Source organism: Polypterus senegalus, chromosome 1 (assembly GCF_016835505.1).
Source record: "Polypterus senegalus isolate Bchr_013 chromosome 1, ASM1683550v1, whole genome shotgun sequence".
Classification (NCBI taxonomy): domain Eukaryota; kingdom Metazoa; phylum Chordata; class Cladistia; order Polypteriformes; family Polypteridae; genus Polypterus; species Polypterus senegalus.
In genome coordinates this window covers 203536623-203564186 of record NC_053154.1, presented here as the reverse complement: position 1 = coordinate 203564186, position 27564 = coordinate 203536623, and the positions used below count along the sequence as shown (strand labels likewise).

Genomic DNA, 27564 nt, shown 5'->3' with positions numbered 1-27564 from the left:
GGCGACTGTGTGGCACCGTCGTTGTTCTTCTCCAGGCAGTCTTCAATCCAAATCCCTAAAGCAGATTCCATCCGGACTACCACATTATTACGGCCACTTACAGCTCGTTTTGCACTCTGGTTAAAGGACACTGCGGCCGTAGATCTTATATTCTTTTCCTCCTTTTTAAATAAAAAGAATTGTGGACTCGTTGATGCTCATTGATGCCATAATGGCGTCCAGCAGCGGTGTAGCTGTTCCCTTTCTTCAACATATACAAAACTTTTACCTTTTCGGCAATCGTTAGCATCTTCCATTGGCACTTGGGCATGGCCCCTGTAGCAGGAGCAGATCGTTTTGGAGCCATAACGAAGGGCTTGACTATGTACAAAGATGAACACAAAACAGCAGAAAAGTTCATTCTTTACACAAAGAAACACATTGATGCTGAATGTGCAAGACAAGATTTCCTGGTTAACGCAGAGGAATCGAATTTGGCGCTCCTTCACTGAGACAATCAGCACACAGGAACTTAACTGCATGCTCTGATTGGATAGCTTCTCAGCCATCTGCTAATAGCGTCCCTTGTATGAAATCAATTGGGCAAACCAACTGAGGAAGCATGTACCAGAAGTAAAAAGACCCATTGTCCAAACAGAAACCCGCGAAGCAGTAAAAAATTTGCATTATATATTTAGATATGCTTACATTTAAAATCCGTGATAGAGTGAAGTAGCCAAAGTCAAAGCGCGATATAGTGAGGGATTACTGTACATGTAATAGGAATGTTAAGACTTCTTTAGCTTTAAGGGATTAATACGAGGAACCTATGACTGCTACAATATGTCTGTTGTGTGTGAAGCCCATTGAAGTGTGTGAAGGTGAAAGAAAGATATACTAAATGGAATAGGGGCAGGAAAAAAATCAGCTGTGATAGAAGTAAAGCAAAGATGTTTGGTGCTACCAGTGGGATAAGACAAGTAAGATTACATCACACAGCAAATTACATTCTGTCTCAATAATTTTAATTACATACAACTTCCCACTGCACAACAGTAACCTTTATGCAAAATGTCACGTGCAAAGGATGGATATGGTGCAAACTGCTGTGTGATCAGGAGTACATGGGAGAATCCCCACCTTATTGCTTTGAACAGATTCTTTCTTCACAGGGGAGATTATTGCTTTGATAACACTCTGAAGTCCAGACTATTAACAGATTTTTAAGAAACTGCAAATGTTTTTTGGTCAACATGTCAGCACAATTCATGACATGAAACCCTCTCACAATATTCCTGGTTGAATAAAAAGTACATAGAAAAGTACCAGGAACTACCAATGGTCCAAGTTATTGCACTAGGAATGCTATATAGGTTCCTGAGTTTCTAAATGTGTCTGTGGTGATAAAGCACATATTGCAAACTTTGGACTGAGGAATACCAGAGTCTCTGGGGATGGCTTCATACATTTCTGAATTTTAATGTTTGCTGCTAATAATTTGTCTGGTGATCTAAGGTTTCTCTTTTATTTTTGTATTGTTAATAAGGAAACTGGAATGAAAGTGACTTTTTTAAGCATTAAAACCATCTCTCATTGCTTAATCATTATTCATGTCACATTAAAACTAGCAATTTAGCACACGTGAGCCTAATTTCACAGCAATGAGACTCTAGTTCTAATCAAACTTGTTTGAGTCATTCAAAAGAGTACTAATAATTTCCTTTTTTGTTTTTGTTTAAACCCCTTTATATTAAACAGATTAATGTTTAAGAAGCCCACATCTGTCAAGAAATAGCAATGTATTAAGTTGTAGTCTGATCAGTAATAAGTATCATCATGTGACTTTAAAGATTATTTGAAAAAGTAATTTCACAATAGGGTATCTAAATGGTTTACATGCTTTTATACTGATCGTGAGGATTCTGTGATCATCTATGAACCGAGAAAGTTCCATTACAGCAGTGAATCTAAATAGCATACATGCTTTCTGACAATCATGAAAGTCTTTGGCCCTCCCTGTAACAAATCAAGGACCTGAGGTGGAATCTAGAGTTGGTAATGTATTATTTGGTTCACTCTGTGCTCTAGGTTCTTCACAAGTGATATCTTAATTGTAACTTTCCTTGGACCTTTCCAAACAATAAGGCATGTGCCCTTTTCATCAGTGTTGCTTGGAATAAATAATGATGATTCATGTGAGTGGGGAAATAATGTGTCAAAGCAATATTTTACTATTGCAGTCCCAAAGTTTGTTTGATTGGAGCATGTAAATGCATTATGGCCAAATGTTACCCTTTTTAACAGCAGTTTCTTTGTAGAACTCTTGGGTGAACTTGAGGATGTATTTGTATTGTGTCCTAAATTGTACAGCCAGATTGCCAGTACTGTCAGTGACTGAATACATAAAACACTTTCTGAATTATATTCCTCAAGTTTAACATTTTTGATACAGTATCTTCCAAGCTGTTCCCAGTGTGAAAACATGGTTAATAATTAACTTCTTAAGAGTCATGTGATTTCTTGAATGTTATTTTTTCTAATATTCAGTAATACAGGTATGTTACATAAAGTGAATGATTCAAGTTAATGCCAAAAGTAACTTAACATTTTATTTTTTCTAGGCCTGTCTTCTCTTCTTCAGAGTGTTGCCGGAAATAGCAGCTTTCAGTCTAACACTCACACTGTGACTCCCAGCAGTACAAAAGAAAGCTGTGTTCCCTCAACTTCAGCTCTAGGTCCAGCCCAGTCTTTGACTGCATCCAGGAATCTAGAAGGTTTCCACTCCAATTCTCCAGCTTCTGAAGTCTCTTCAACCTCCGCCAATAAACTCCCTGCAGCACAAAACCTTGGAGTGTCTGGGTCTGGTTCCAAACATACTCAGCAAGCAAACTGCAGCAGTTCTTACCTTGGTAAGGAGGGGAAGGAGCAGCCAGCTGAGCAAGAGCAGGAATCTTCATTGTCTTCGGCATCTTCTCCAACCAGCTTGGAGTTGAAAATTCATAAATTTCTCCAGGTGAACCCTAGTTTCAATGCTCTCAACCTTAATATCCCTATTCTTGGAAGTTCTATAAATAACCCAGTGTCAGAGTCCCAGTCCTCTAATTCGGACTATCACCATAGCCAACATCGTATCCCTACCAGTACATCTGTAGACAATGTTGATGGGACCCCAGTTCGTGATGAGAGGGGAAGTACTCCCACTCAAGATGAGATCATGGACAAACCATCTGCTTCTGGAAGTATGGTAGATCCTATGTCTCTTTTGTCAAAAATCTTAAGCCCAGGATCATCATCTACACCCAGCAGCACACGCTCCCCGCTCCAAGGTCGAGAATCTTCTTACCTTGCAGATATGAAGCAGAATTCCTCATCTGCTGCTAGCACTACCACCACTGCATCATCTTATAGACCCTTTAAGCAGGGTGAACTTTCACCAACCTCTTACCGAGGTCAGTCAGATGGCTGGGAAAAGCCTTCATCTCTAACAAACCCTGACAGTTCACCATCAGAGAAGTTTTATCCAGATACATCTTTTCAAGATGATGATGACTATCACACTAGTGGCTATGAATATGGAGGCCCTCCTCCTTCAGCTTTATTCAATTTGGACAAAAAACCATCCAAATCGATTTTGAAATTATCAAACAAAACACAGCAGACATTTTCTGAAGTTAAAGATTATGCAAAGAAGCCACCACCTGCATTGGTCGGTGATAACTTTAACAGAGACACGGAAGGAAAGTTTAGTCAGCATCAGGAACTAGGGAATTATAACAGTAATACTATGAACAGTCGTTCCAGTCCCTCAAGGGTAGTGCACAGTCATGGCTTTGGCCGTAGCAGTGAAGTTGTGGCACCTGAGGAAACCCCATCTCCTAAACCTGGTGAGAGCAATTTCTTTACTTCTAGTGCTAATCACAACAAACATTTTGGAAGTGCCTCTAAATTACAACAATATGTGGATTCTTCTCCTCTTTCGGCATCTGGCAATCATATGGTGTCAGGAGTTGGAGTTGGGTCAAGTTCATCACGTACTGATCTTACACAACAAATAACTTTGAGTGCTCCTGTATCTGCTACATCAACCATTGAATTCAAAAACATGCTAAAGAATGCATCCAGTTCTCGGAAATCTTCAGATGGAGATTTTCCAGGACACCATCATTTAGGAGCCTCTGACAGAGACCGTGAGAATCGAAACAGCACTACAGTAACTGAAGGGGATGTCGGTGCAGGCTTTGTTAATTCTGATCAGCAGCAGATAGAAGAAGAACATTATAGAATTGAGACTTTGGTTTCTTCATCATCTTCTGACCATCTCCCTGATAGTACAGTAGGTAAAGGAGCTCCTATTGAAACACTGGGCTATAGTAATCGTCGAATGTCAGGAGAGAGGATACAGACAGTTGAATCAATTCGTGTGATTGGTAAAGGAGTTCGTGGGCACAGTAGAGATGCATTAGCACCGCCACGAGGAACAGCTGGCTGGTTTGAGGGTGGAGATCATTATCATGATGGCACTGGAGCTTCTCTTACATCTGGAATATCTTCAGACCTGCCTGGCTCTACTATTGGTCTAGGTAGTCCAGCAGCTCCTCCTACTTCTCTTTCATCTGCAGCCACTTCACTTCCTTCTGCGCCCCACTCATCTAATCAACCGCTATCACTCTCTAATTTTGGGAACCAGTACGATGACCGTCGATCTTTAACATTACAGCCACCTCCCTTCCCAGAAGCATCAGTACCTTCATTTTTTTCTAAAACGCACCCCCCCCCTCCCATTCCTCAGCCTCCACCACCTCCTTCCTCTTTAGATTTTGTGGTCTCAAAGCAAGGAAATCCTAATTCAAAAGGGCCAGGAGGAATAATGGGGATCGTGGATCATAGTTTGTCTTTTCCTCCCAGGGACCCAATTATGACCCTTGGTGGGAACACCGCTACTATTGGTGGTGTGAATGTTGTTCCACCTTCACCAAATTCATTTCCCCCTCCTCTCACTGCAGCACAGGATGGTTTACCGCCTCCTGCTTCTCTTCCTCCCCCTCCTCTACTTAATCCGTCATTGCCTCCTTTATTAGGAGATCATGGACCATTATCTGCAACCCTACCTCCTTTCAAAGACCACTGTGGTCCGGCACCCCAGCCTGGGACAGTAAAAGAACATTTTGGACCTCTTTCAGGCTTGCCCCCTCCGCCTGATGCTCGGGATCTTGTTGCAGGAGGCAGTGGTCCTCCTAATAAGGACCTTCCACCACATCATCATCAAAGTGGAGGCCCAACACCAATTCAAGGACATGTGCAAAAAAATCTTAGTGGAGGAGGACCGCCATCATTAAGTAATCCTCTTTCACCTCCTGCTTCTAATTCTGTTTCTGCATCTTCTCAAAAGCAGACATCAAATGCCACATCATTATGCCATGATCTCCATGGTGTTGCACACAATCTTCCACCACCACCACAACAGGGCCCTGGACAACACCCAATTCCTCCTCCACCTTCACAGTTGCAACAAGATCATGGTATCCGGCCTTTGCTACCACCTTTACCACATAAACCTATGGCTCCTCTGTACCCTAGTCCTCATCCTCCACAGATGCCAATGGGACCCTTTTTCCGACCTCCCCGTCCAGACTTCAGACCCAGGGAGCACCATTTTAATGCGCGAGAGTCCTTTCGTGGGGCAAAGAGGCCCCGAATGTCTTATGGCAGTGGTGACAGAGGTGGAGGAGGAAACCCTTTTTTTGCTCCCAGACGCCCTTTTTTCCCTCCCCGGTATTAATTTTCGCAAATCTTGACCATAAGTTACATGTGATACACAAAAGACACACACACACACACAAGTACGCATCCAGGCTAAATATAGTGTGTTCATGAAAAAGACTCCCTACAATTACCTCTTGGCTCCGTGATGGTGCTGCAAAATTAGATTACTAAACAAGTGTGTGCTTCAGTTGACAATGTTTCATGTTCCACATGCTGATTGTTAAAGACTAACTAGCTACTTCCCTGTGGGATTGTGCATACTTACTTACTTAGAGTTTGCAGCAATGTCAACGCAAAGAAGAATATAAAAGAATCTGGAGGAAAAAGGTGATCATAATTTTTTCTTTTTTTTTCTACACTTTTATTTTAAAATCTGTCAATAAAAATAAACTTGACATATTGCCATTGAATCAAATGATTATCTAAGTCTGGTTATGTAAACTATTTGTCAAATAAAACTCCATAGTTTATCACTTGATTGGGGGATTTTACTTAAATAGAATGTTTGACCTGAAATGCATTTCAGCTTTACTTTGTGTCAGTGTGTAAGAGCCTTGACAGTTGGCTTATATACTACTGGCTTTTTAGCCAGTGTATGAAGTTGACAACATTTGCCTCTGATAATGTAATAGTTATATTCCGAACTAAGCACGCTGCATGAAGAATCTGTTGTTGGAAGGTAAAATTTTTAAATAGCATTATTGGCAGCACATCAGCATTTTTCATAACTAAGAACCCCATACCTATGACAGGTCATTAACTTTGCATGATGCTATGTGGCAAACCCTTGCATCTGCTACTTTGTTTTGTGTCGGTTTGCTTAAAATAATTAATTTACTAATACTCAATATTAGCTTTTAAATATAAAGACCTTATCTTTTGAAAACATATTTTTAATTTGGGTATTTCTTATAAAATAGTTATATAGAATTATCAACTGCTGGAAAAATGCATTTATTTTTGAAAAATCTTTAGATTTAGGTTAAGATTATTTCCATGTAAACACAAAAAGTAATTTGATGGTTATTTTATCCCGAAAACTTTAAAATAGTTCCATGGGAAGTAGTTATTCTTGGCAGGTTGAATAATTCTGAATGCAAACCCTGAATGCCAGGGTCTGAATAAATCCTTCATTTATCCCAATATTGCTTAGTATTTGTGCTGCTTATACTTAATATGATCAACTTCCAAATACCTTTAAATAGAGAGTAAAGGTGAATGAAAGTGTCCCTCTTAAGATGCAGCTAGGGGTGATGTTTCGTGCTACACAGACACATTTCTGATGCATTCATTAATTAGGTCATAGCTGTTGGTGTTTGTTTCCTTGGCACTTAGTATAATTCATGCAAATCAGACATTCAGTAATACTGTTTTCAGTTAAGTGAAGTCATCACTTTGTTTCCGTATTTGTTGTTCTATTATTCCTTTTCATTTACCCAGACATAACATGGCTTGTACCTGTAGTGTAAATCTCACCTGATTTTACCTTACGCATTTTGCTCTCCATAGAGCATATACTGTAAACCGTATGCTTCTGGCCCAGATAACATGAGAAAATGTATGGCTGCATTGCCACAGATTTCACATTTTCAAAATCACCAGCTTTGGAGGAGAATGGGATCTTTTAATAAGTCAAGTTCGATTTGTGAAATGTGATGGTCTAGGGATCTTCAGTGTCTTTTGTAATTATAAAGCCATTACTTTGAAGAGGTATTATGGCACTGTTCTTGGTCTTTTTCCCCAAAAGTGATGTATGTGTGTGTAATTTGTTTAGGTTATTTTGAATAATGTGAAGCTTTTTAATTTTGTTTCAGAATGTAAAACACAGATACATTTGCTCACCAGAAACTTTTTTTTAATAAGCCTTTAAATAAATCTTATTAAGCAAGAAAGTCAAAAGTAAAATGTTAACTTGTTGACAAAGATTCTTCTGTTCTAAAGTAGCAGATTTGCCTTGAACATTATTGTAAATCAGTTTATATGAAGAAAAGACTTTTTGGGGTGGGGGGTTGTCAGGTTATTGTAAATATGTCAAATGCTTGGAAAGTTCAAGACAAATGTTTTGGTTACATAGCTACTAGAAAAGTTTAATGTGAAATGAAACAAGGTATACTTTACAGTTCAACAAAATACTACGTAGCATTCTTTGAAAGTTGCACCTGTATTTACTTTAATAAAATAAGAGATGAAAACCAAGAAGCAATTTTTTGATACATTTCAAAAATAGGAATTTGCTGATCTAGTTTTCCTTGTGAGTTTCTTTGTACCTGTAAAATAAACTTTTTTTTTTCTTTCCTTGAAGAAGAGGACTCTTTGCGTCTCAGTCTTCAAATACAGACAAAAGGACAGGAATGTGCTTGTGATCAGACTTTGCTACTACCAAAACATCTTAATTTATTTTTGTTTTTTTCTGATGTTTAATCAAATATTTACTGTCTTCCCATTAGAACCAGATACAAGGTTTGTTAGGTTGTCCCATTCACATAAAAATTAGTTTATTGTGTTGGGTGCTATTTCTTAATGCTTTAGTAACCTATTCATTTATGGCGTGGAAAATTTTTTTAAAAAAATTAACCCATTTTCTTTTATTTGCTACATTTCTCTTTACACACTTAAAGCATAATTCAACATATGAATATTGTTAATTCACTAGCAGTATGCATTCTGGTCATACATATTTGGTTAAAAATATGTCGCCCTTCCACAACAATGAATAAAGTATTTAAATTTATTCAAGCCTAATTTTGTGTGCACCACTAGTATTTGTATGTTGCCTGTTTGTATACTAATACAACTAGGTGATAGTGGTCTTAGTTTAGTAATAGTACAAGACCCTTTGCATTACAGTATATAGTTTTATCTTCAAACCAAATCTAACTTTTTAATATAGACGAATACTACTCAAAAATATATTTCTGCTTGGCAACAAGTTTTCATAAACTATGTGCATTTTTTTTATTTTAAAGTGTACACTCTATGTCAAAACTAGTGGCATCTTCTTGGCATCTGATCTTGCCAGCGCTTACAGCAAAGTCGCAATGTGTGTGTATATTTGCACTCTGACACCACATGCATTAGAAAACAGCTTGCAGTTTTGTTTTTTATATGACAAAGCTATTGTGTGCAATATTACATCTGCCTAAGCAATCAAGCCTGCTTATTGTGGCCAATTTTGATATTTTTGTGATTGCATTATTTTTATTAGTTAATATATAGGCATACTAAACAAAATATTCATTGGTTAGAATTAAAAATGTGAATCCATAGAATCAATAAAATGCTTTATACAACCCAAGCTTATGATGTTCAGATACATCATGTAGGGATTTTCTTATATGTTCTTTAATGTATTAGACTTAGTTGCTGGATACAGTATGTGCACTGTTTTAAGTCTTAACTAAAGCATATTATCATAATAAGCTAGTAATGCAATAATTCTTCAAATAGCATAGTCTGTTTTGAAGTTTTATAATAGATAGTTTTCATATTAATTTGACTTATAATAAGTGTTTAATCCTTCATTATAAGGAAAAACATCTTAATTTATACATCTTTTCAAAACACAGTAGATGCATTCAACAAGTTAATTTTGTATCTAACATCCAGTGTGTATATACTGTATACATTAGTTTCCATATCTTTTCAGACACATGATAAGCTGTGAATAAAAGTTGATTTAACAATGTGCAAGTGTGAATCTGTTTTTAAAATATAGGTGTAGTTCTTCCAGCATGAAACTGAGCAATAGTATGTTTTGGTTGGCTAATGGTCATTCTTTGTGTGTCACAGATTAAAGCTCTGGTAATTTGAATGGTTAGATGGTAGTTGGAACTTCCATTGGGATTTTCTGGTAACGATTAGTTAACGTAGTCATAAAAGGTCATGCTTGGAGGCAGTCCATTATAAACATGCCGTTGCTAGGTAAATTTAGAAATTTTTTGAGTAAGTGTTAAAAGGGTTCAGTAACCTTCACTGGCTTAGTATACATTTCAAAGAAAATTCAAGATATTTAAATCTGATCTAACTGAACATGTGACAAAAAGCTGATTGTGGGGGAGTGGCGATGTGCAGTGAAGGGCGGCAGATATTATGAATCTTTAAGTAAAATTCCCATATTCTAGATATTTGTGAAACTTTTAGTTTCTGTTAGATGCTAAAGGTATTCTCAGTGTCATCTTTTCAGCTAAACACAAAACAGACCATTAACTGTAGTTGTAAGCATATATTGGACAGGTTAAACCCAAAAGGAACTTGAGTAGCAGCATTTAAACGTAAAGCTTTTGTTAACATTAAAATTCCTTAACCCATTTAATCCATTTCATGATAATGACAAATTGAAGCTTATCTTGGTACTGTCAAATATAAAGCAGGAGAAATTCCTTTATAGGGCACCACACACACACACACACACACACACACACACACTCACCCAGAGGTATTTTTGAGTCCCTAATCAATCTTACAAGCACATCTCTGGGAATGTGGTAGGAAAAGTCATGCAAACTTGGGGAGACAATACACAGACTCACACAATGGTCTTTGGATGCAAACCACCATGCTAGGTCTGTGTCACAGTGCCAACCTGTCATTAGATTCCACCACCCCCACCCCCCTTTTTGCCATTTTACTTCTTTGTGCTAGTGATTGTACAAATGGATAGATGAAGGTATGGAATTACGTTTTGGTAATTAGTTATCCTACTGAGTTCAGGTATGGTCAGATATTGACATCTGGTATGAATAGGTGACAGATCTCATGCCAAGTTTTCAAAGAAATGGTCATACGCTTTAAAAATCTAATCATAATTTCTGAGACTTCAGTATAATCTTTGAAAAAGAAAAGCAAAATGAAAATTTGAATTGGCAAAGAATCTTCTTTAAAACATGTTAAAGTTACCTTAAAGTAACGGGAGGAAAATGCTGCTAAGATGTAAATAAATAATGCACTCTTTTTGCTCTTTGAAATGTTGGTAGGATTACCTGTTTATGTATGTGCAAAGAGTGCAGTACACTTTCTTTCTTTGCATTAAAAAAAAAGTTTTGTTAGGGTTTTATCAAAGGTGTATGTAGTTTCAAGACAATTGTGTATTCTGTATATGCAGAATATAGTCCAGTTACATATGATTATATTAATCATACATTATATTGTACATTTAGTTTTCAATAGGCTGAGAAATGTCATTTTGTTGAAGTATTCCAGGAAGAGCGAAATGGCTCAAAACTAAATTTCTTTAGCTGTTTAATATTTAGAGTTAATTCCTTTAAGTTAAAATCTGCTCATTCTAGAAATAATAGGCCAGTATGTTTTAGAAAAACAGTGAGATTGGAAAGGAGCCCTGCAAAATAACACAAATATCTTCAATAGTTGCTAATTTTGCAGTTTATTATGAAAATTTGGATTTGAGAAAGATTATATGAGAAGTGTAAAATGCCGCCTTTCATTTATGGCAAGTTTTGTAATGCCACTTATATATTTTGTATTGACAGAGATAAAATTATCACAATATACTAATCCAAGGAGGCTTCACCACAAAATGTAATATTCTCATCAACATCAGATTTAGTGAGACACCAGTTAAGAGTTTTCCAGATACATCAATGATCCAATAAAGTTCTGAAGCTAAATGCTATGGACATAAGCAGAAGCCAAGCCTTAATGTGGATGTCAGCCCTTCAAAGGGCACTCATACTCATTGAAACATAGCCAGCTTAGAATTACTAGTTAACCTTACATGCATGTCTTTGTGATGTATGTAGTGAAAGCACGTACCTAAAGAAAAATTAAAAAAATGTATATGTTCTACTCTGTAACCAAGCAAGTATTTGTAACAAGGACACTGAAGTATTGTGTCCACATCATCATTCCCTTGTTTAAAAGGATCCTGGAGTCAGCCTCCCAAATCAAATGGCAACTGAAAATATTGGTCATCAAATGTATTTCAAAATGTCTTGAGAATATGATTGATAATGTTGTATCAAAGACACAATCACTTAATTGAAGCAGTTATAATATGGAAATAATTATTATTTTAATTTCCACTGTCAATACTTGAAATATGAGCATAGAACATACTTTGTAATATTGTAAAATATTTAACTTTTTTTTTTTTATATACACTAATGGCAAAAATTAAAGGTAAAATTTTGTACTTCTTCTTTACCTGTAGATTCATCATTTCTTCTCAAATCCAAATAGCCTATTAAAAAAAAGTTTCCTTTAATAACAATATTTAGGGAGGAAATTGATATTTTGAAGTGGTGTTTATGATGCTGACAAGTTACATTGATATGTAAACAGCGTTCTCAATTGTGTAGGTTATTTTTTAAATGCATAGTGATCACACACTTTGCACCATCTCAAGTAGTTGCATTACATCTACTTGGAATGCCAATACTTCAGATTTTCTTTAAAGTGTATAACTCTTGTATACTAAATGGCAATGGATAAAAAGTGTTGTGTTATGTGTAACAGTATGCCAGATAGGTCCAAATTAGTCCTTAATAATTTTCTTTTATTTAAGTGTGTAATAATGCTGCTAAGGCACAGATATGAAATAAATTGTATTCATTTTTCACATCACAAGTCGTACCTTTTGGGAAACAATCCTCCACAGGTCAAACTGTTGTTAAGTTAAACTTGTGTAGCAGTCTTAACAAAATACATGGCCTTAATAAATTGTATGGAAAACAAAAGTACTACTTCTTAAATTTCTGTATTGTAAAGGCTTAATCGATTCAGCTCTGCTGTAAGACATTGTTATCAAATCTGTGTATGGCATTAACTTTGTGCATCCATTTCCCATATGTTGTGGAGCAGTCCTAGGAAGAGGAACAAGGCTGGAACTTTCTCTAACCAACATGCTTATCTGTTGAAAAGCTAATATAAATCCATCCATGGTAATAAGGCCATTCAGATTCTTCAATCAAGATGGCCTCTTTGCTTAACTAAAGGAAGAACCTGCTGTTCAGAGAGAAATGCTTCAGTAGAATGTGAAAATGTGGATTGAATCCATGTTGCGTGACAACTGGAAGTGGCAGCAGCTCCGGCATGCTGCTCACCTAATATAAAATTTTCAAATAATATTTTCTTAATTTCTTGGCTGTTGTGATTTTGATGGAGGCTACATCTTTCTTTTTTTTATTGTTTTCAGGACTCTGTCTCTAATTGTGTTGGGGGAATTGTGTGTTGCATATTTTGTTTAACACAGATCCAAGACTGCTTTCATACTAGCAGATTTGCGACAGTTCCTTTCAGAGATATGTAATTGTTTTCCATTATAACTGTAAGAACTTAGAAACACTGTCATTTTAGTCGATTGGTTAAATTCATTACTGCATTCATGATAGGAAAAAATTTCATCTCCTTTACTTCTGCCTTCCTGTGTTTGGAGTAATCGCAGGAAAAGTCCACTCACGATGTAAACAATGTTTAAATAATGACGACATTTATTTTTGTGTGATGCAGAAATCCTGAATAATAGTATGGGTTTGTGTGTGATCTTTATTGGATTAAATATACCCTCAAGGAATGCTTACAGATTTGTGCCTCATACTGTTGCGGTAGGCTTCAGTAATCTTTGATAAAGTGGCTTCAGAAAACAGAATTGCAAAATCTCCAGAAACAAATATTTCATGTGTACATTCAGCTATCAACAAAAATGTACTTTTGTTGATCACACTTAAAATAGTGCAGTATTTTAAAATTTTAACTCATCATTCAAACGAGGAGTCATCCTGCTTTATAAGACACATAAAACCATAATTATATAGTAGAACAGTTGTAAACTTTAAATGTGTTTGGGAGTGTCCTAAGAAAATAACCCCATTACTTGAGGTTTTAAACCTGTTAATACCATCGTTTCAGCCTAGAGTGTGCATGGGAGGTAATTGTAATGTATATTAATTTAGAGTAGCAAAATGATTCAATGATTGGAAATAGGGCCCTATGCATTTGAAATCTTTGGTTCAGTCCCTAAACTGATCACCAAATCTGTGTAGTTTCCACATTCTCCCTGTGCTCAAATGGGTTTTCTCTGTGGATTCTTTTTATTCTAAAACCCTATAGAAATGCTGTTTAGGTTAATTATTAGTATAAATTTTGCCAAAAAAAGAGTGTTCTGTATAGTGAACTGATGTCTTGTCCAGAGTTGGGACCTGTTGCTCCCCAGATAGATACAAATGTCACTGCAATCCCACAATGGAAGAATATGCATTTTCATAATGAGGTAATCCATCAGTAATTAATGCTTGTTTCAATAAATCAGTGTTGTGGGAACATTTTGTATGCATTTTGACTATAACAAAAAAAAAATCAAAAAACGAACAGATTAAGTGATTAAATAAGCTAATAATTAACAAACTACATGGGACTGAAGAGACACAACGTTCCTCACTATTATGTATTTTTTTGGAACTTGCTGATATACCCCGACTCGTTATTTTTGATATCTCTCAAAAAATATAATGGTCATTGATGTTATGGCAGTTTAGCAGCAGAGGCTGTGAAGGACAGAGTTTACAAATTAACTTTTTGTGAACTAAAGCAGTGAGAAGAGCAGTAGCCTCTGGGAAAGATACAACACAATCGTTGTTATCCAAATGATTTGAGCTTGACAGGGTCATTGAAAAAAGGGGGAAAGAAAGGAGTTTAAAACAAAATGAAACATTTTTGTAACTTTAGTCATGCTCATTTTATACTAGTTTGTTTTTGAAGATGATTAAAAACCAAAATTTCAGTGAACAAAAAGTATGTTGAACTTGAGAAGAAAACAAAAATTGTAAAACAATGTGGAGCATTGCATGATTTCGACTGAGAAATATATTTTGATGACATGAGAAACAAGGGATTGATAAGCATTTAAAGGACACTGACTCATCACTTGATTTCCTTACAAAAATGTTCCAACAGCAAAAGGTCTGTGTTGTGAAAATTATTTGAAGAGAGTCAAATTAAATAGAATAAAAGAAGGGGACAACCAAGAGATGATTTCCATATCTTTGTAAAAGAAACGAAGCCATCGAAATATAAAGCTATATACGAAGAACTCAAGAACGCTGGCACCTCTTGTGCAAATGTTTGAAAGTCACTCTTTCTGTAGTATATTGGTCTTATCCAGGTTGTTAAATTGATGCTACTCAATTAGTCCTACATGTTTCATTGATGATTCCACGAGTTATATCTTTCTAGATGGATGAAGGCCCATATGTGTAGTAGTGGTAGTGCTTGAAAGATTCAGATTCTTTGAATTTGTATGGATATGTTAATAGGTTTTATGCATTATACAGAAAGCCAATACTGCACCTAATCTTACCAGCATTATTCACTATGGAACATCAGTGGAAATGAAGACAAATGAAAGGCACACACAACCCCCAAACACACACAGGATTCTAGACCATCATCCATATTTTGGAAATCAATAGATACTAGCAGAATAAAATAAGTCATTTTAAAATTGTGGGTCCCCAATTAATGTTCACTACATACTGCATGGGATAAACCAATTTAAAGAATGATAAGATTGTACGAGATTTTTAATTTTACTGTGTCTAAAAATAAAACAATTGGCTGTATGACATTGGTTGTATTTTAAGCAGTTATTAAAGTAGTGTGATTTATCTCCCAGTTCTAAACTACTAAGGCAATAAATAAATGTTTTGAGAGAAAGTGAATGAAAGTTAGCTTAGTTAACTGAAGAATCAAAATCAGTCATAAAAATGCATTGTACACTTGGAGTCTACTTTTGATTTTTTATCAAAAATATTGCTTAATTATATATTTTTATCATGTAGGCAAATTAAATATTAAAATGTGAAACAATAGTACTTCCTTATTTTAATAGTATGAATAAAATATAGTTATTGAATAAAATGCACATTTAAAAGTTTTAAAAAGTAAAAACCATATCCATGTACTTTTTTCAACTTAACCATTATTCAGGTTTATTAGGTATTAAAATTCAATTGAAGTGGACTTTTTGCCAGTAAAACTAATTATCTAGGCATTTTATTTCATTACTTCATTTTTCCCTATTTTAAGAAAAATACTTCTTATAATTAGGTGTCACTTAAATTGTACACATGGACATTTTCTGTGTAAATTGATTAACCTGTTTGAGTTTGTTGATTTTACAATTTTTATGCAGATATAAGCTGTTTAGAAAATCACAATCCATCCATTAATTAACCATTGTGTTAAATACCAAATAGTTTGATTATAGAGTACATAAAAAGTCTACATTTACAAAGAGAAGATTAGAATTTACCCTGCATTCGTTAATTGTTATGCACATTAAAATAAATACTTGAAAAATGTTGTTTGTGGCAACTTTGAGGAATAATAGCAAGAAATTCTTTTTTAACTTTTCAGTTCTATTTTGTGAAGAGGTGTAGACTATTTTGAAGTTGACTACTGTTAAAATTCATTATTAATGTCTGCTGTTGTCAGTTTTAAGAAAACTGTGCACTGCTTCATATATTTATTTACAAAGAATGGAGGACGTCTTATTTGAAGAAACATCTTAAAAAGAAAACAACAACTTGCTCATTTTAAATTCTAGGTGCACCTTTTAAAATCTTTCCTTTTTGTAAAAAGGTTTCACCTAAATATTTTGGATAGTGTATCAGTTCAAGTTCTTAATCAACAGATTTACTTACTGTAAGATTTATAAAAGTGACCAAATTAAGAATTCCCAAACTTAATATTGGGACAATGAAGCATTTTATATATTTTTTTGCTTTCTGATCTTTGCTAACGTATACTGTGCGTATTGCATATAGACATATTTCTGTGCTGTGTTGCTTCTGGTGCATGTGCCATTCTTTTTATTTCAATTATACCATCCATTCCTCAAAAATGCATCTCAATAATTAGGCAATGTGCAGCCCCTGAAGTTCATTGTATCAATCCCAATACATTTTTTGTTTAGGTGATCTTGATATGTCCAGCAAATATATGTAGAGCATTTAATTTCCACAGAATACTGATGATCTGGTGAGAGAAAAAAAAAATCCTGTCATTCTAAAAAGACTCAATTGACATAGTTGGTTTGTAATGGGCTATGAAAATAAATGCACCTTTTGCACAGTGTTTTAAAAATTTTTTAATAATTTAACTGAGCATTGTTAGACTTGCGTACTAAAGATAATTGAACATAGTAGTTGAAAGGGTAATACTTCCACTTTTTCACATGACTTGAGCCTCATTAAATGACCAGCAGAGGTGCTTTATATGTAAAGTTTTCCTGTTTGTTTGGTTTCAATGGTCAATTTGGATTACATGGTTGCCAGTTAGTTAGTCTCTTATATATTGTAACAAACAAGCATCATCACAAGACATGGTACAAATTAAAAAAAAAAAAGATTACAATATCATTTTCATGTTTACTAGAATATGCTGGAGAATACCTGACCCCAAAAAACAGAAAAGAACATTGTCAAAACAGATCAAACAAAAGCAAACTGTAGAATCCAGTTAAGTTAATGCAGAAAAATTCTGCAAATCAATAGAGTTGGTCTGGACTTTTGATGTTGTCGTTTTTTTATATTGATGGGGAGTTGCATAGAAAATGTGCCTTAAAACTATATGCATGTACAAGAGTTGGTAGTAAGGCTTTGGCCCAACCAAAAACCATCATTAGAAGGTCTTAGTCATCTCATAGATTTGCATGTTGTAAAGATTGATGGACCCCTTCGTTGTGATGACAGCTTGTAATTTAAGTTGTGTTTCATCCTGCATCATTTTGAAACTGCCTTAGTTTATGCTGTCAAAATTGATTCATGTCTCAAAATTATACCGGCTTCTTGTTTCAGGCAAGATTGTATTTGCATTCAGGACTGGTTCCAGCTGCCCATCACCTTGATGGGTATCTTACTGAAAAAAAAAATATTTGACGTGCTTAGCACTTGCATGCTTCTAAACATATAGATATACCATTTCAAAATTAGAGAAAGATACGTTTTACATCAAGTCCACATATTGTATAGAACATTAATTCACTCTAGGTAAAAACGATGTTTTATGCACAGTAATGTTAGAAACTTATGAAGGTGAAAAATACTGGTAATAGAAATGAACAATATGGCAAAATTAAGTTTAGCATGCGTTCTATATAGGCATACGAGCATTACATTTTATTGAAAACAATATAAACTTTTCATGCATGAGTAAGGCTTTACATCCATTGAAGTATTAACATTTTGAGTGTCATTGTTTTTACCTGTGTGGTTGGATATTTTTAATCTGTACGTGTTTTAGTGTGTTTTAATAACTTTTGCACAAGTGTTGAAATAAAAACTGCTGTATATGTTAGTGATTTTAATATGAATGATAAAATGGTGATCCTGCTGCGCCAAAAGGTTTTCTTGCATGAATCACGTCATATTTAATATTAAACTGTCGAATTAGCTGGGAATGTTGAATTAGGTTTTTAGAAAAAATGAAGTGTGTACTCAGAATTATTATTATTTTGTCTTTAAATATAATGAAGGATTGTAAGGAGTCTTGAAAGGTTAAGCAATGAGCTGATGCTACTGACTTACAAGCGCTGGTTCCTGCTTCTCAGGCGGTTTGGTCCCTCGAGTCCTGTGTGGCTTGAGCGCACCACCTGCTGGTTTGATGCAGGGACGCAGCCCGATGATATGACGTGGGCTTAAACCCGCCTCTAACTGCTGTGTTGCCTATCAGCTATAGAGTTTGCGTTGCCTTTTTCCGGTGTCATGGCCGCCCTGTATGTACTGGTCGATGGTTGGTGTCCTGTTTGTGACATGTTTAATTGAGGCTGTGCAGCATGTGGTGGGCAACGTTAAAGAGATTACGGGCGATCGGTGGTCCCTGTATCCGACCGTATTGCAAGGTGTGTTTCATGTTGGCGATAGTTTTGAAATTATGTTAAGAATTCAAATTTAAGTGGACATGAACATATTTTTCGCATTTTCAGAAAGAATATTATTAACATTGTTGCACACGTTCCATAGTAGCCCGGGTCATCACTGATTTTAAAAAATATCCGTGCAGTTTGTACCGTTTGTGCACACTTTGCCACAGTGAATGCCTCTAGAAGCAGTATAAAATAGGCAATTTTAATTTCGTTAAGAGCATCCCATCACGTCAATATTTAGAACTGCTACAGTGTTTACTGTCTTCATCTTAAGACATTTATTTGTTCGCATTACATCAACATAAATAATATTGTGTTTTCAGTAGTAAACCACGATAAACTTGAAGTAAAAAGTTGCTTTATTATGTGTGTTGTTACAGCATTAACTACCTTGTACAAAATCGACCGGTTCCACTATACATTTCAATAAATTGTCGTTTTCAGTTTTAACTGAATACTTCATGCGCTCGTATGTTTCCCATACAGGTATACGGTGTTTTGCCCGAATCAGTTTTGGTATTTTACTTTTACATAGTATGCTGTATACTGTTTTAGGACCAAGTAGCTGAATGCTTTCCATCAGTTTTGTTAACTTGAATTCCATTAGGGCATTGGCAATTTTATTGTAAAATGCTTCAGGAAGCTGTTAATATCTGATATTATTTCAAATGATGTCCAACCAGCATCTTTGTTATTTGTATAAGTATTCTATTACAGTCCATGTGATATCATTTAAAATATGGCAGGTCTTAGGAAAGGGACCAGTGAGTACATATTGTGTGCTATGTACATGACAAACTTGAACATCAGTCATAATGATTCTGAAGAAATGAGGCTGTTCATTTTCTTCAGATACCTAGCACTTAAACTGATTAGTGCAATGTTCACCTCGTTTTTACCGCAGGGCTTGAGCTATCAATAAGAATCTTATGAAAGTTTTGCTGATTCCAAACATGAAGGCTGCACATTAGACTGCACTTAACGGCATGATTTTGTTTCATTTTTATGTTTCTGAAGCATATTTCATTAAGTATATTTTATTAAAATCACCGTGAAGTAGGTTGCTTTTATGTAAAAAAATCACATTTTAGATTTGTTGAAAAAAAAAAAAAAAATCTTCCTGTTTGTTGGTGAACTCTTCATGTGTCTAGTAAAAGTGAAACTATTACTAGCACATAATACATCAGATCTTTCCCAAACTGTATAGTAGAGGGTTTTTTTTTAAATAATCTTGGTTGTCCTTTATACAAATTAACATTTCTCAATGCTTGTGTAGGCAGTGACCTCTTCATTTCTCACTGAGAGATTAGAACGTTTTGAACAGCTCAAAGAAAAGTATTGCAAACAACTGTTGGAAAGAGGAGAGTTCAATTGTCGTCCCATTTGGATCTCCCTTCCTGATGGAAAGAAAGTGGAGGGCATGTCATGGAAGACAAGTCCCTTAGATTTGGTGACTCAGTTCAGGTACTTTATTGTTGCATATATAAAAAGATTTTTGTTACCTAAAGTATGAGTGATTACCTCCTGTAATTTCAATATTTATTTTTTGTACTCTGTAATAGACTGAGTCCAGAAAATAAATGTTTTCTGTAGGTCTGATTTGAATTTCTTAATACTTTTTTTTTTTTTTTTACCTGTAGTATTTAATTAAGCTGACACATTTTCTTGTATCTCTCAATTGGTTGAAGATTTTGGGCACGGTCTTGCTTGAAAAGTTCTCATTTTTCGGCCATCTTTTGTCACATTTGCTTCGTTGTATTCTATTTGCAGACCTAGCCTTGCAAAAACTGCTTTGGTTGCCAGTGTAAACGGAGAATTGTGGGACTTGACAAGACCTCTAGAAGACAATGGAGAATTGCAGGTGTTTGATTTTGACAGTACAGTGGGGAAAGCGGTAGGTGTTTGATATAGTGTACTATGAACATTTTACGAGTAACACTTTTTTTTTTTTGGTGGGCAGTCTTTATCTTACCAAAATCATGGATTTAAAATGTCTTTCTATGATGTAACAAAATATACAAACAATAAACATATATGACATATTTGATTGAATATTTTAGTTTAAGAGAGAGAGAGTACTGATGATCTATTTCAATTATTAATATTCTAGAGTGTTTTTAAGGACTAAAGGGAATTGATCATCTGTGCTATGTAGAAGACATGGGGTTGGCAGAGTTAAATGGGAGGGGTGTTGCAGCCTGGTGGCAAATCTAAGAACCCCGCTATACAGGAGATTAAAATAAAAAAAAAAAAAAAGACAAGTTATGTTCTAAGTCAGTGCCTAGCTTATTAGAGGAGGAACCACATTTTGGTGTTGCTATAATAGACTCCTGCAAGCTTGTCTCGGAATTGTAGTTTTCTATAGGGAACCCTGTTGGCAACGATATTTGGTGTCATCTGAAATATCTCCAGGGAAGGATCTCATTATTTTTGTGAAGTTCTAGGTGACCTTGAAGTGGTTCTCAGATGCATGACTAGCAGTGGAAGTTCTCCCGGGTCAATCCTTTAAAAAACTTCTGAACACTCACGGGGGGGGTTGGAGCCAGTTGGAAATTTGAGACAAGGTTGACCTTGTGGTTTATACAGATGACAGATAAAAGAGAATGTGAATTATAAGGTCTACTTTACGGTACCTTGGGGTGGAGTTAGGCCCAAGGGGGCATATATTTTTTTTTTAATCTTTTGTTAGACTTCTTGCTAATAATATCTGGTGCAACTCTTTACTTCAAAGGATATGTTAGATATTATTCAAGTCAAAATTATTTTTCATGATCATGGTATACATTAATTTGCTATGGTAGATTCTGTTCTTGTTTGAGACAATTTTTTTTTTTTTTATAAAACCTAAAACAATAGAATTGGGGTCTGTGGAGCAGCAAAGCAAACAGTAGGTGCTGCAGGGAGATAAGCCCTGAAACCTACTGAATATGTCCACATGGAAGGAGTAAAGTTTTCAATTTCAGAAAACATGCCATCTGGGTTTTTAGGGTATGTTGAGGAAATTACAAGTAATGAATTTTATCACTGATTTTTTTGGAACTCCAGTACCATGGGTTAAGGAGAATTTTCTATTAAGTTCTCTGCTAATGGCAGAAATGATAATTTCAGTACTAATGAAACAAGCTATGGGAATACACACCACTGTGGGGAAAGGTTGCTTCGGGGGGACATGGGTAAGGTGATGAAGAACACAACTTGACTTTTTTTAATTTCTTTCCCCTGAAAAACAACAATGAATGCACAGTTTTACACTATGCATGCATCTGAAGGTAGACCGATATATAGATGGATAGATAGATAGTACTTGTCACTAGAGGGAAAATTAATGGATAAGTATTCAAACATTTTTGGCTTGAAAATTGGTCTATCGGGAAAGTTTAAGGTCTTTTTATGTCATATTTGTGACTATGCCCTATATGCCCCACTTTAAACAAAAAATGCTTAAATTAAGAACTTAATTTCCTGTTTCAACATGATTCTGGAAAAAATAACTCACTTGAAAAATATAAAACTTTAATGAAACTCTTCTATTTGGATATCCGGTTCCACCTCCTGGTGATTGTTCTGGGTACAGAGTTTGTTCCCAAGCACCCCATGTCTATCATGACTCAAAGAACATGATTAAAACTCTTTGAAAATGTCTGTGGATTTTACAGTTAACTGGTGAGTGGTTATCCCATAAGGTATAAGAATTCATTTGGGTTGGTAATTTAAGATCACAGTGTTAAGATTTATTAAGTAGTAGTAGTATAGTAGTTAAATGCATATTTTAGTGCTTTTTTTCAACTTAATCAACAACAGTTATTTTGGCCAAAATTCAAGAACTGACAAACCTAAACCCCAGTTAATAAGAATTAATAACATTTCTTGATAATCAGAGCCATTTGACACAAGTCCTTTTCTCACAGGTGTTGTGGCACTCCAGTGCACATGTTCTTGGTTGTGCCATGGAACAGTTCTATGGAGGATCACTCTGCCATGGTCCAAACACTGAAAATGGTTTTTTTTATGACATGTATTTGGATAAAGGGTGAGCACAAACTTGCTTTTACTTTTAAAATGTACCTTTGTATTTTTCAACTAAGAGGGGTGGACAAACTATGGTCAGTGGGCCACATCTGGCCAAAAATAAAGGGCTTTTTCTAGATTCAGTGGGCTTATAATATGTGATGAAGTGACCATTACCGAGGATGAAAACGAACATCTTTTATCAACAAGCTGTCTATGTTTAAAGCATGAAATACCACACTCCTTTTTTTATGATAATATATATATATATACACACACACACACACATTTTATGTAAATAAGAGTTGGAGATAACATATGCATAAAATGCATTCTTAATGTTATAATCGTGTGTTAACAAAGTCTTTTTTAATTTGATATTATCAAAATTACAGATATTTCTCTTACAATTAATGACATTTAAAGATTTAATTATTGGCCCAGCCCTAGTAGGTTGCCAGGGTTCATAGACATACACCTAGATTATGTATGGCCCACTTCATGAGTTATGTTGACATTTTGGCCCAGTACCAAGAACGTTTTCCTACCCCTTTTGTACATGGCAGAACTGTCAATTGTCAAAATCTCATAAAAGCCCTTTTGTCATGCTGTTTTCTAGCTTGTGTTGTTTTGATATGATGTTTTTGATTAAATCTCAGCACCAAAACATGTTATTGTTTTTGATACTTTCCCCCAATGTGAAGTGTCGCCCAGTTAATTTTCTTTACTCAGTATATAGTAAACTGTTCACTCTTCTCTGACCTCTTCATGATGAAGTTACAAGTTGAGACAACTGTGTGTCATGTCTGTGCAGTTATAAGATAAGTGATTTTTTGGAAACTATAAAATAATTGTATATGCATCTCTTAATACATTTACAGCATATTTCAAACTGAATTTGTTTTAAGTGTGATAATGTATTACTTCTTTTCTTAGAATTCGTTTCCTAAACGTATGGCACAAAGTAATCATATGCAGGGGTACAGGCAATAAAGCTGGTGGGATAAGCACTGAATGATGAGAGATATTCCTTGCTAACACTTTAGTCAATTTATATAGTTACAGATTTTCAATAATGGAGTGGGAATTGTAGGGGGTAATATGAGTATGTGGAAGAAATGGAATACTTCCTGTGTCAAAGATGTGAATTTTGCTGATCACAAAACTCCTTTGGCTGTAAATTAAATTCTGTGCGAGTTACTGAGAGTATGGTTTTAAGGATTAGTGAATGACTCTGTTCAGAATTAGTTCAACTCTTACCTTCAGAAGAGTTTCTGCTGTCTATCATAAAAGGTCAATGACATTGAGTCTAAATGGACTATATTCAAGACGTAAGTAATAGAGACAGGTACAAGGAGCTTTGGTCTGAAGATAAGAAATAGTCCTTTTATACAGTTTTAGCAGGTACATCTACTGGTTTGATTTAAATCAGGGGCTGCCAACTCCAGTCCTGGTTGCTACAGGTTTTCATTCTAACCCTTTTTTAATGAGTGCACTGTTTGTGTTTCTAATTAACTTATTGTGAATTCATTTTAATTGAATTGCTTTTTTAAAATTTGTTCCCCTGAATCTCTTCATCTTTCCTCTGAGTTGCTTCATTGCTTTCCTTAAATGGCACCCAAACGGAAGGTGAAGTGAGTGAGCCAACAGAAGTCAAGGCCTCAAACGCCAACCAATTACACCCTAAACAGTTGCTTAATTGAGCGCTGATTCTTGTTGTTAATTAAACCCATTCTTTAATTTCATGGCTTGTTTCTGCTCTTGTGGTGCAATAGCAAACATTTCTGTAATTGCTGATTTTCTCTTTTCTGTTCAAATGTTTTGTGGACCTGAGCAGATCAGCATTCCTGAGATGTTCATCTTTCTTTATTTTTATGGACACCAGTTGTTTTGGCTCATTTTGTATCTCATTATTATTTGGCTGCTAATTAAGGAAAAAGAAACAAAGGGCGTGATCACGTCTTCAAGAGCAAGTAAATTACAATGAATTCAAACGAAGTGAATTAGCAGCAAAACAGGTCACTCATTAAGAAAAAGGGTTAGAATGAAAACCTGCACCCACAGTGGTCTTCCAGGACCGGAGCTGGTGACCCCTGACTAAATGACAGGCCAAAAAGGCATCAGCCACAGTAGGGACCAAACAGGAAGCCAGTGTATGAATGGAGGTGGTGGAAAATTACTTTTGGGCAGTTTCAGAGGTATTAGTACTTGCAAACTATTTGCTGACTTAGGGGGGAGTACAGGGCATCATCCAGGTGGTTATTGTAAAAGCGTGATGAGAATGTTTTCCAGTTCTTGATGAATCATACTCTTCCTCCTTTCTGGGAAAGATTACACTGGGATAATGGAGTGGAGAGTTGGTCAGATAGTTGAACTGACAGTGGACCATTTCTTTATACTTGTACAGAGATTTCAGGGATCATGGAAAGTTACAGTCAGTACTGTATGTGATTGTATACAAATATATTCAATATTCTTCAAGAATATTTAATTTTGAGGAAGCTGCTCTATATTATTTGGTCTTGGTATTTGTGAAGTTAAAGTTGTGGTTGCATGCCTGGTATTAAACGGAGTGTATTCAGGGTGGATGTCTGACCACGTAAAGACAGCATCTCATTTCTGTTACAGTGCAGAAAAGCTTTGAAGGGTATCAATTTTGGGAACTTAAGGATTTCATCTTTGCTTTTTGTGATCTTGTACTAGTGTACTGATAGTGAGGTGGGAGAAAAAACCTCAAGACTAATCTTTTGATTCGCTTGTCAGTCAACATTCCCAGCTTCATTTATGGTCATGTGTTCTGTGTAGTGCTTGAATGAATGAACGAATGAAATTGAGAGTACATGTGCTAGAATTAAGGTTCTTAAACAGGATTCTCTCCATGTCTCCTTGATGGGATGTGGAAATTGGCAGTGTGAGGGAACCTCGGAGCAGAACTGCTGCTTCTCTAGATTGAGAAGTGCCAGCTGAGATGGTTTAGGCATTTTCCTAGAATGCCCCCTGGCCCTATCCATGAAAACCAGACGAGGCACAACATATACTGAGAGGCGACCCAGGAGTAGGTCCAGGACAAGCAGGACGATTTACTGTATCTTTTGCTGACCTTGGAGCAGCTGGAAATTTCCCAGAAAGTATTTGAAGTTCCAGAGAAATGAATGGCCTGGTTGGCTTAGCCAGCATGTTTCTCCTGCAAGTCATTTTCAGGAGAAGTGTAGTGGAAAAAATGGTGATCACGGGTTTGGAAGTGTCACCAGTCACAGTCATTGAAGGCCACATTTGATCTTCTGCAGTACTACAGAGTATTTCTATAAATTCAACAGTAACTTACAAAAATGGCCTTCTCAAACCCATGTTATACTTGTAAATGAAGCATCAGTGCAGTGTATCTCAAACATTTATATAGGTTCTTCAAAATGTAGTTATTTTGTTATTTTTGTTTTGAAATGTATGTGTTATGTTAAAATTTTTTTCTGTACTGTCTCTTTTAATAAAACAGTTCAGTATGCAGCAGTGATCTTCATTCTTTGGAGGAGTTATGTCTTCAGATTATTAATAGGAAACACTTTTTTGAAAGAGTGCAAGTCCCTCGGGAGGAACTGTGTAAGCTGTTTAAGGTAGTGTTTATTCAGTATCATCTTTGAGTTCTGAACTGATGTTGTTCATGATCAGTATAGTTGTTTTTATTGTGTCAAGTAAATTTCCAGGATGCAAGTAAAATGCTAAATGTAATCATTGAGACGCACAATATTATCCAAATATATGTCCAAATTCAATCAGAATATTTGCATTTGGTAAGTGATTCTCTTTTATGAAAATGAAGCTTAGGTATTAACATTGTTAGAGAAAGTTAAGTACTATAGGTACCAATTTGCAGATGCATTTTTATTATAATTATTAGGCCTGGGAAAGTTAATGCATTAATTTTTCTGATTAATGTGGCCAGTTTAATGCGTTAAAAAATATTGTTGCATCCGGGGTAGGTAACAAGGTGATTGCCTTATACTAGTGTTCATTTTAGGCGAGAGAGCTACTACAGAGAACGTTTTGCGAGCCAGATGCAAAGGTCTACAGTAGTGTTTTCCAATCCTTTTTTCTGTGGTGGCACACCTTTTGCAATCCAGAATATCCAAAGCCGCACCATGATTCTACCAGCTACAAACAAATGTCATAAACATGCTAAACTGTCTGAAGGCTCTTGACTGCCAGAGATGCTGTCAAAAAAATCGAGATTGATGTTCTCAGACATAGCACTTAGTCAGCATTCGTATGCCCACTGGCCCTTGGCTCTGTGAGAGTCACTGGCAAACACACACTCAGGTAGCTGGACAATCAACCTATCTCCTGGCTGTTACAATGCACTCTAAGTGCTGTTTCTGCAAAACGATAATTGCGGAACTGCTTTTATGTCAGTAGCACTACACTGTTGTTTTAAAAGCACAGCTGTTGAAAAACATTGTGTAGAATATAATTATCAAGTCATTGACGATGAACAATTAAGGATGGTACTTACACAGTTTTAACACAATTTCAATGTATGCCCATTTAGGAAATGCATATACTTTCAATTAAATCAGTCTTTAGCAGTGTATTCAATATCTGCAGTCGTTTCAATCATTTTGCTGTACTTAGACACATCTGATAATTAACACAAGATTATTTTTGTTATTTTTGTAGGTGCTTATAATACATTGGTCCTGTTTTCTTATTGCCTGCTTTTTAACTTGCCTTTTTAGTAAGGCATTCAAATTCAGGTTGCACTTTTTTAAGTAGAATTTTGTTAAAAGTTCAGGTTTAAGGTAATTTTTTATGCTATGCCATTACATTTTTTAACTTCTTTGTGTTCATTCTACATTATTTTTTGATTTATTGTTTATTCATGATTTAAGTACTTATTTTATGATTACATATTTTAATGTTAGATGTGTCCAATCACAATTAAT

At 35.5% G+C, this 27564-nt stretch overlaps 2 protein-coding genes across 4 annotated transcripts in view; both read left to right on the top strand.

Moving 5' to 3' along the window:
- Positions 1-7355, top strand: part of LOC120538091 (regulation of nuclear pre-mRNA domain-containing protein 2-like) — an 89019-nt gene extending 81664 nt beyond the window's left edge. For both annotated transcript variants that reach the window (XM_039767530.1, XM_039767521.1), the window contains exon 10: positions 2601-7355. In XM_039767530.1, coding sequence (XP_039623464.1) covers positions 2601-5758 — 3158 coding nt within the window. In that variant the 3' untranslated portion in view covers positions 5759-7355. The remainder of the gene's footprint in view (positions 1-2600) is intronic.
- LOC120538107 (threonine--tRNA ligase 1, cytoplasmic-like) overlaps positions 5988-27564 on the top strand; it is an 86947-nt gene continuing 65370 nt past the window's right edge. Inside the window, exons 1-5 of one of the 2 annotated variants that reach the window (XM_039767540.1) lie at positions 18435-18595; positions 19896-20083; positions 20390-20513; positions 22528-22649; positions 26121-26238. In XM_039767540.1, the coding sequence (XP_039623474.1) occupies positions 18530-18595; positions 19896-20083; positions 20390-20513; positions 22528-22649; positions 26121-26238 (618 nt within the window). In that variant the 5' untranslated portion in view covers positions 18435-18529. Of the gene's footprint in view, positions 6070-18434; positions 18596-19895; positions 20084-20389; positions 20514-22527; positions 22650-26120; positions 26239-27564 lie in introns of those variants that run through there. The other variant, XM_039767547.1, reaches the window with a different exon arrangement.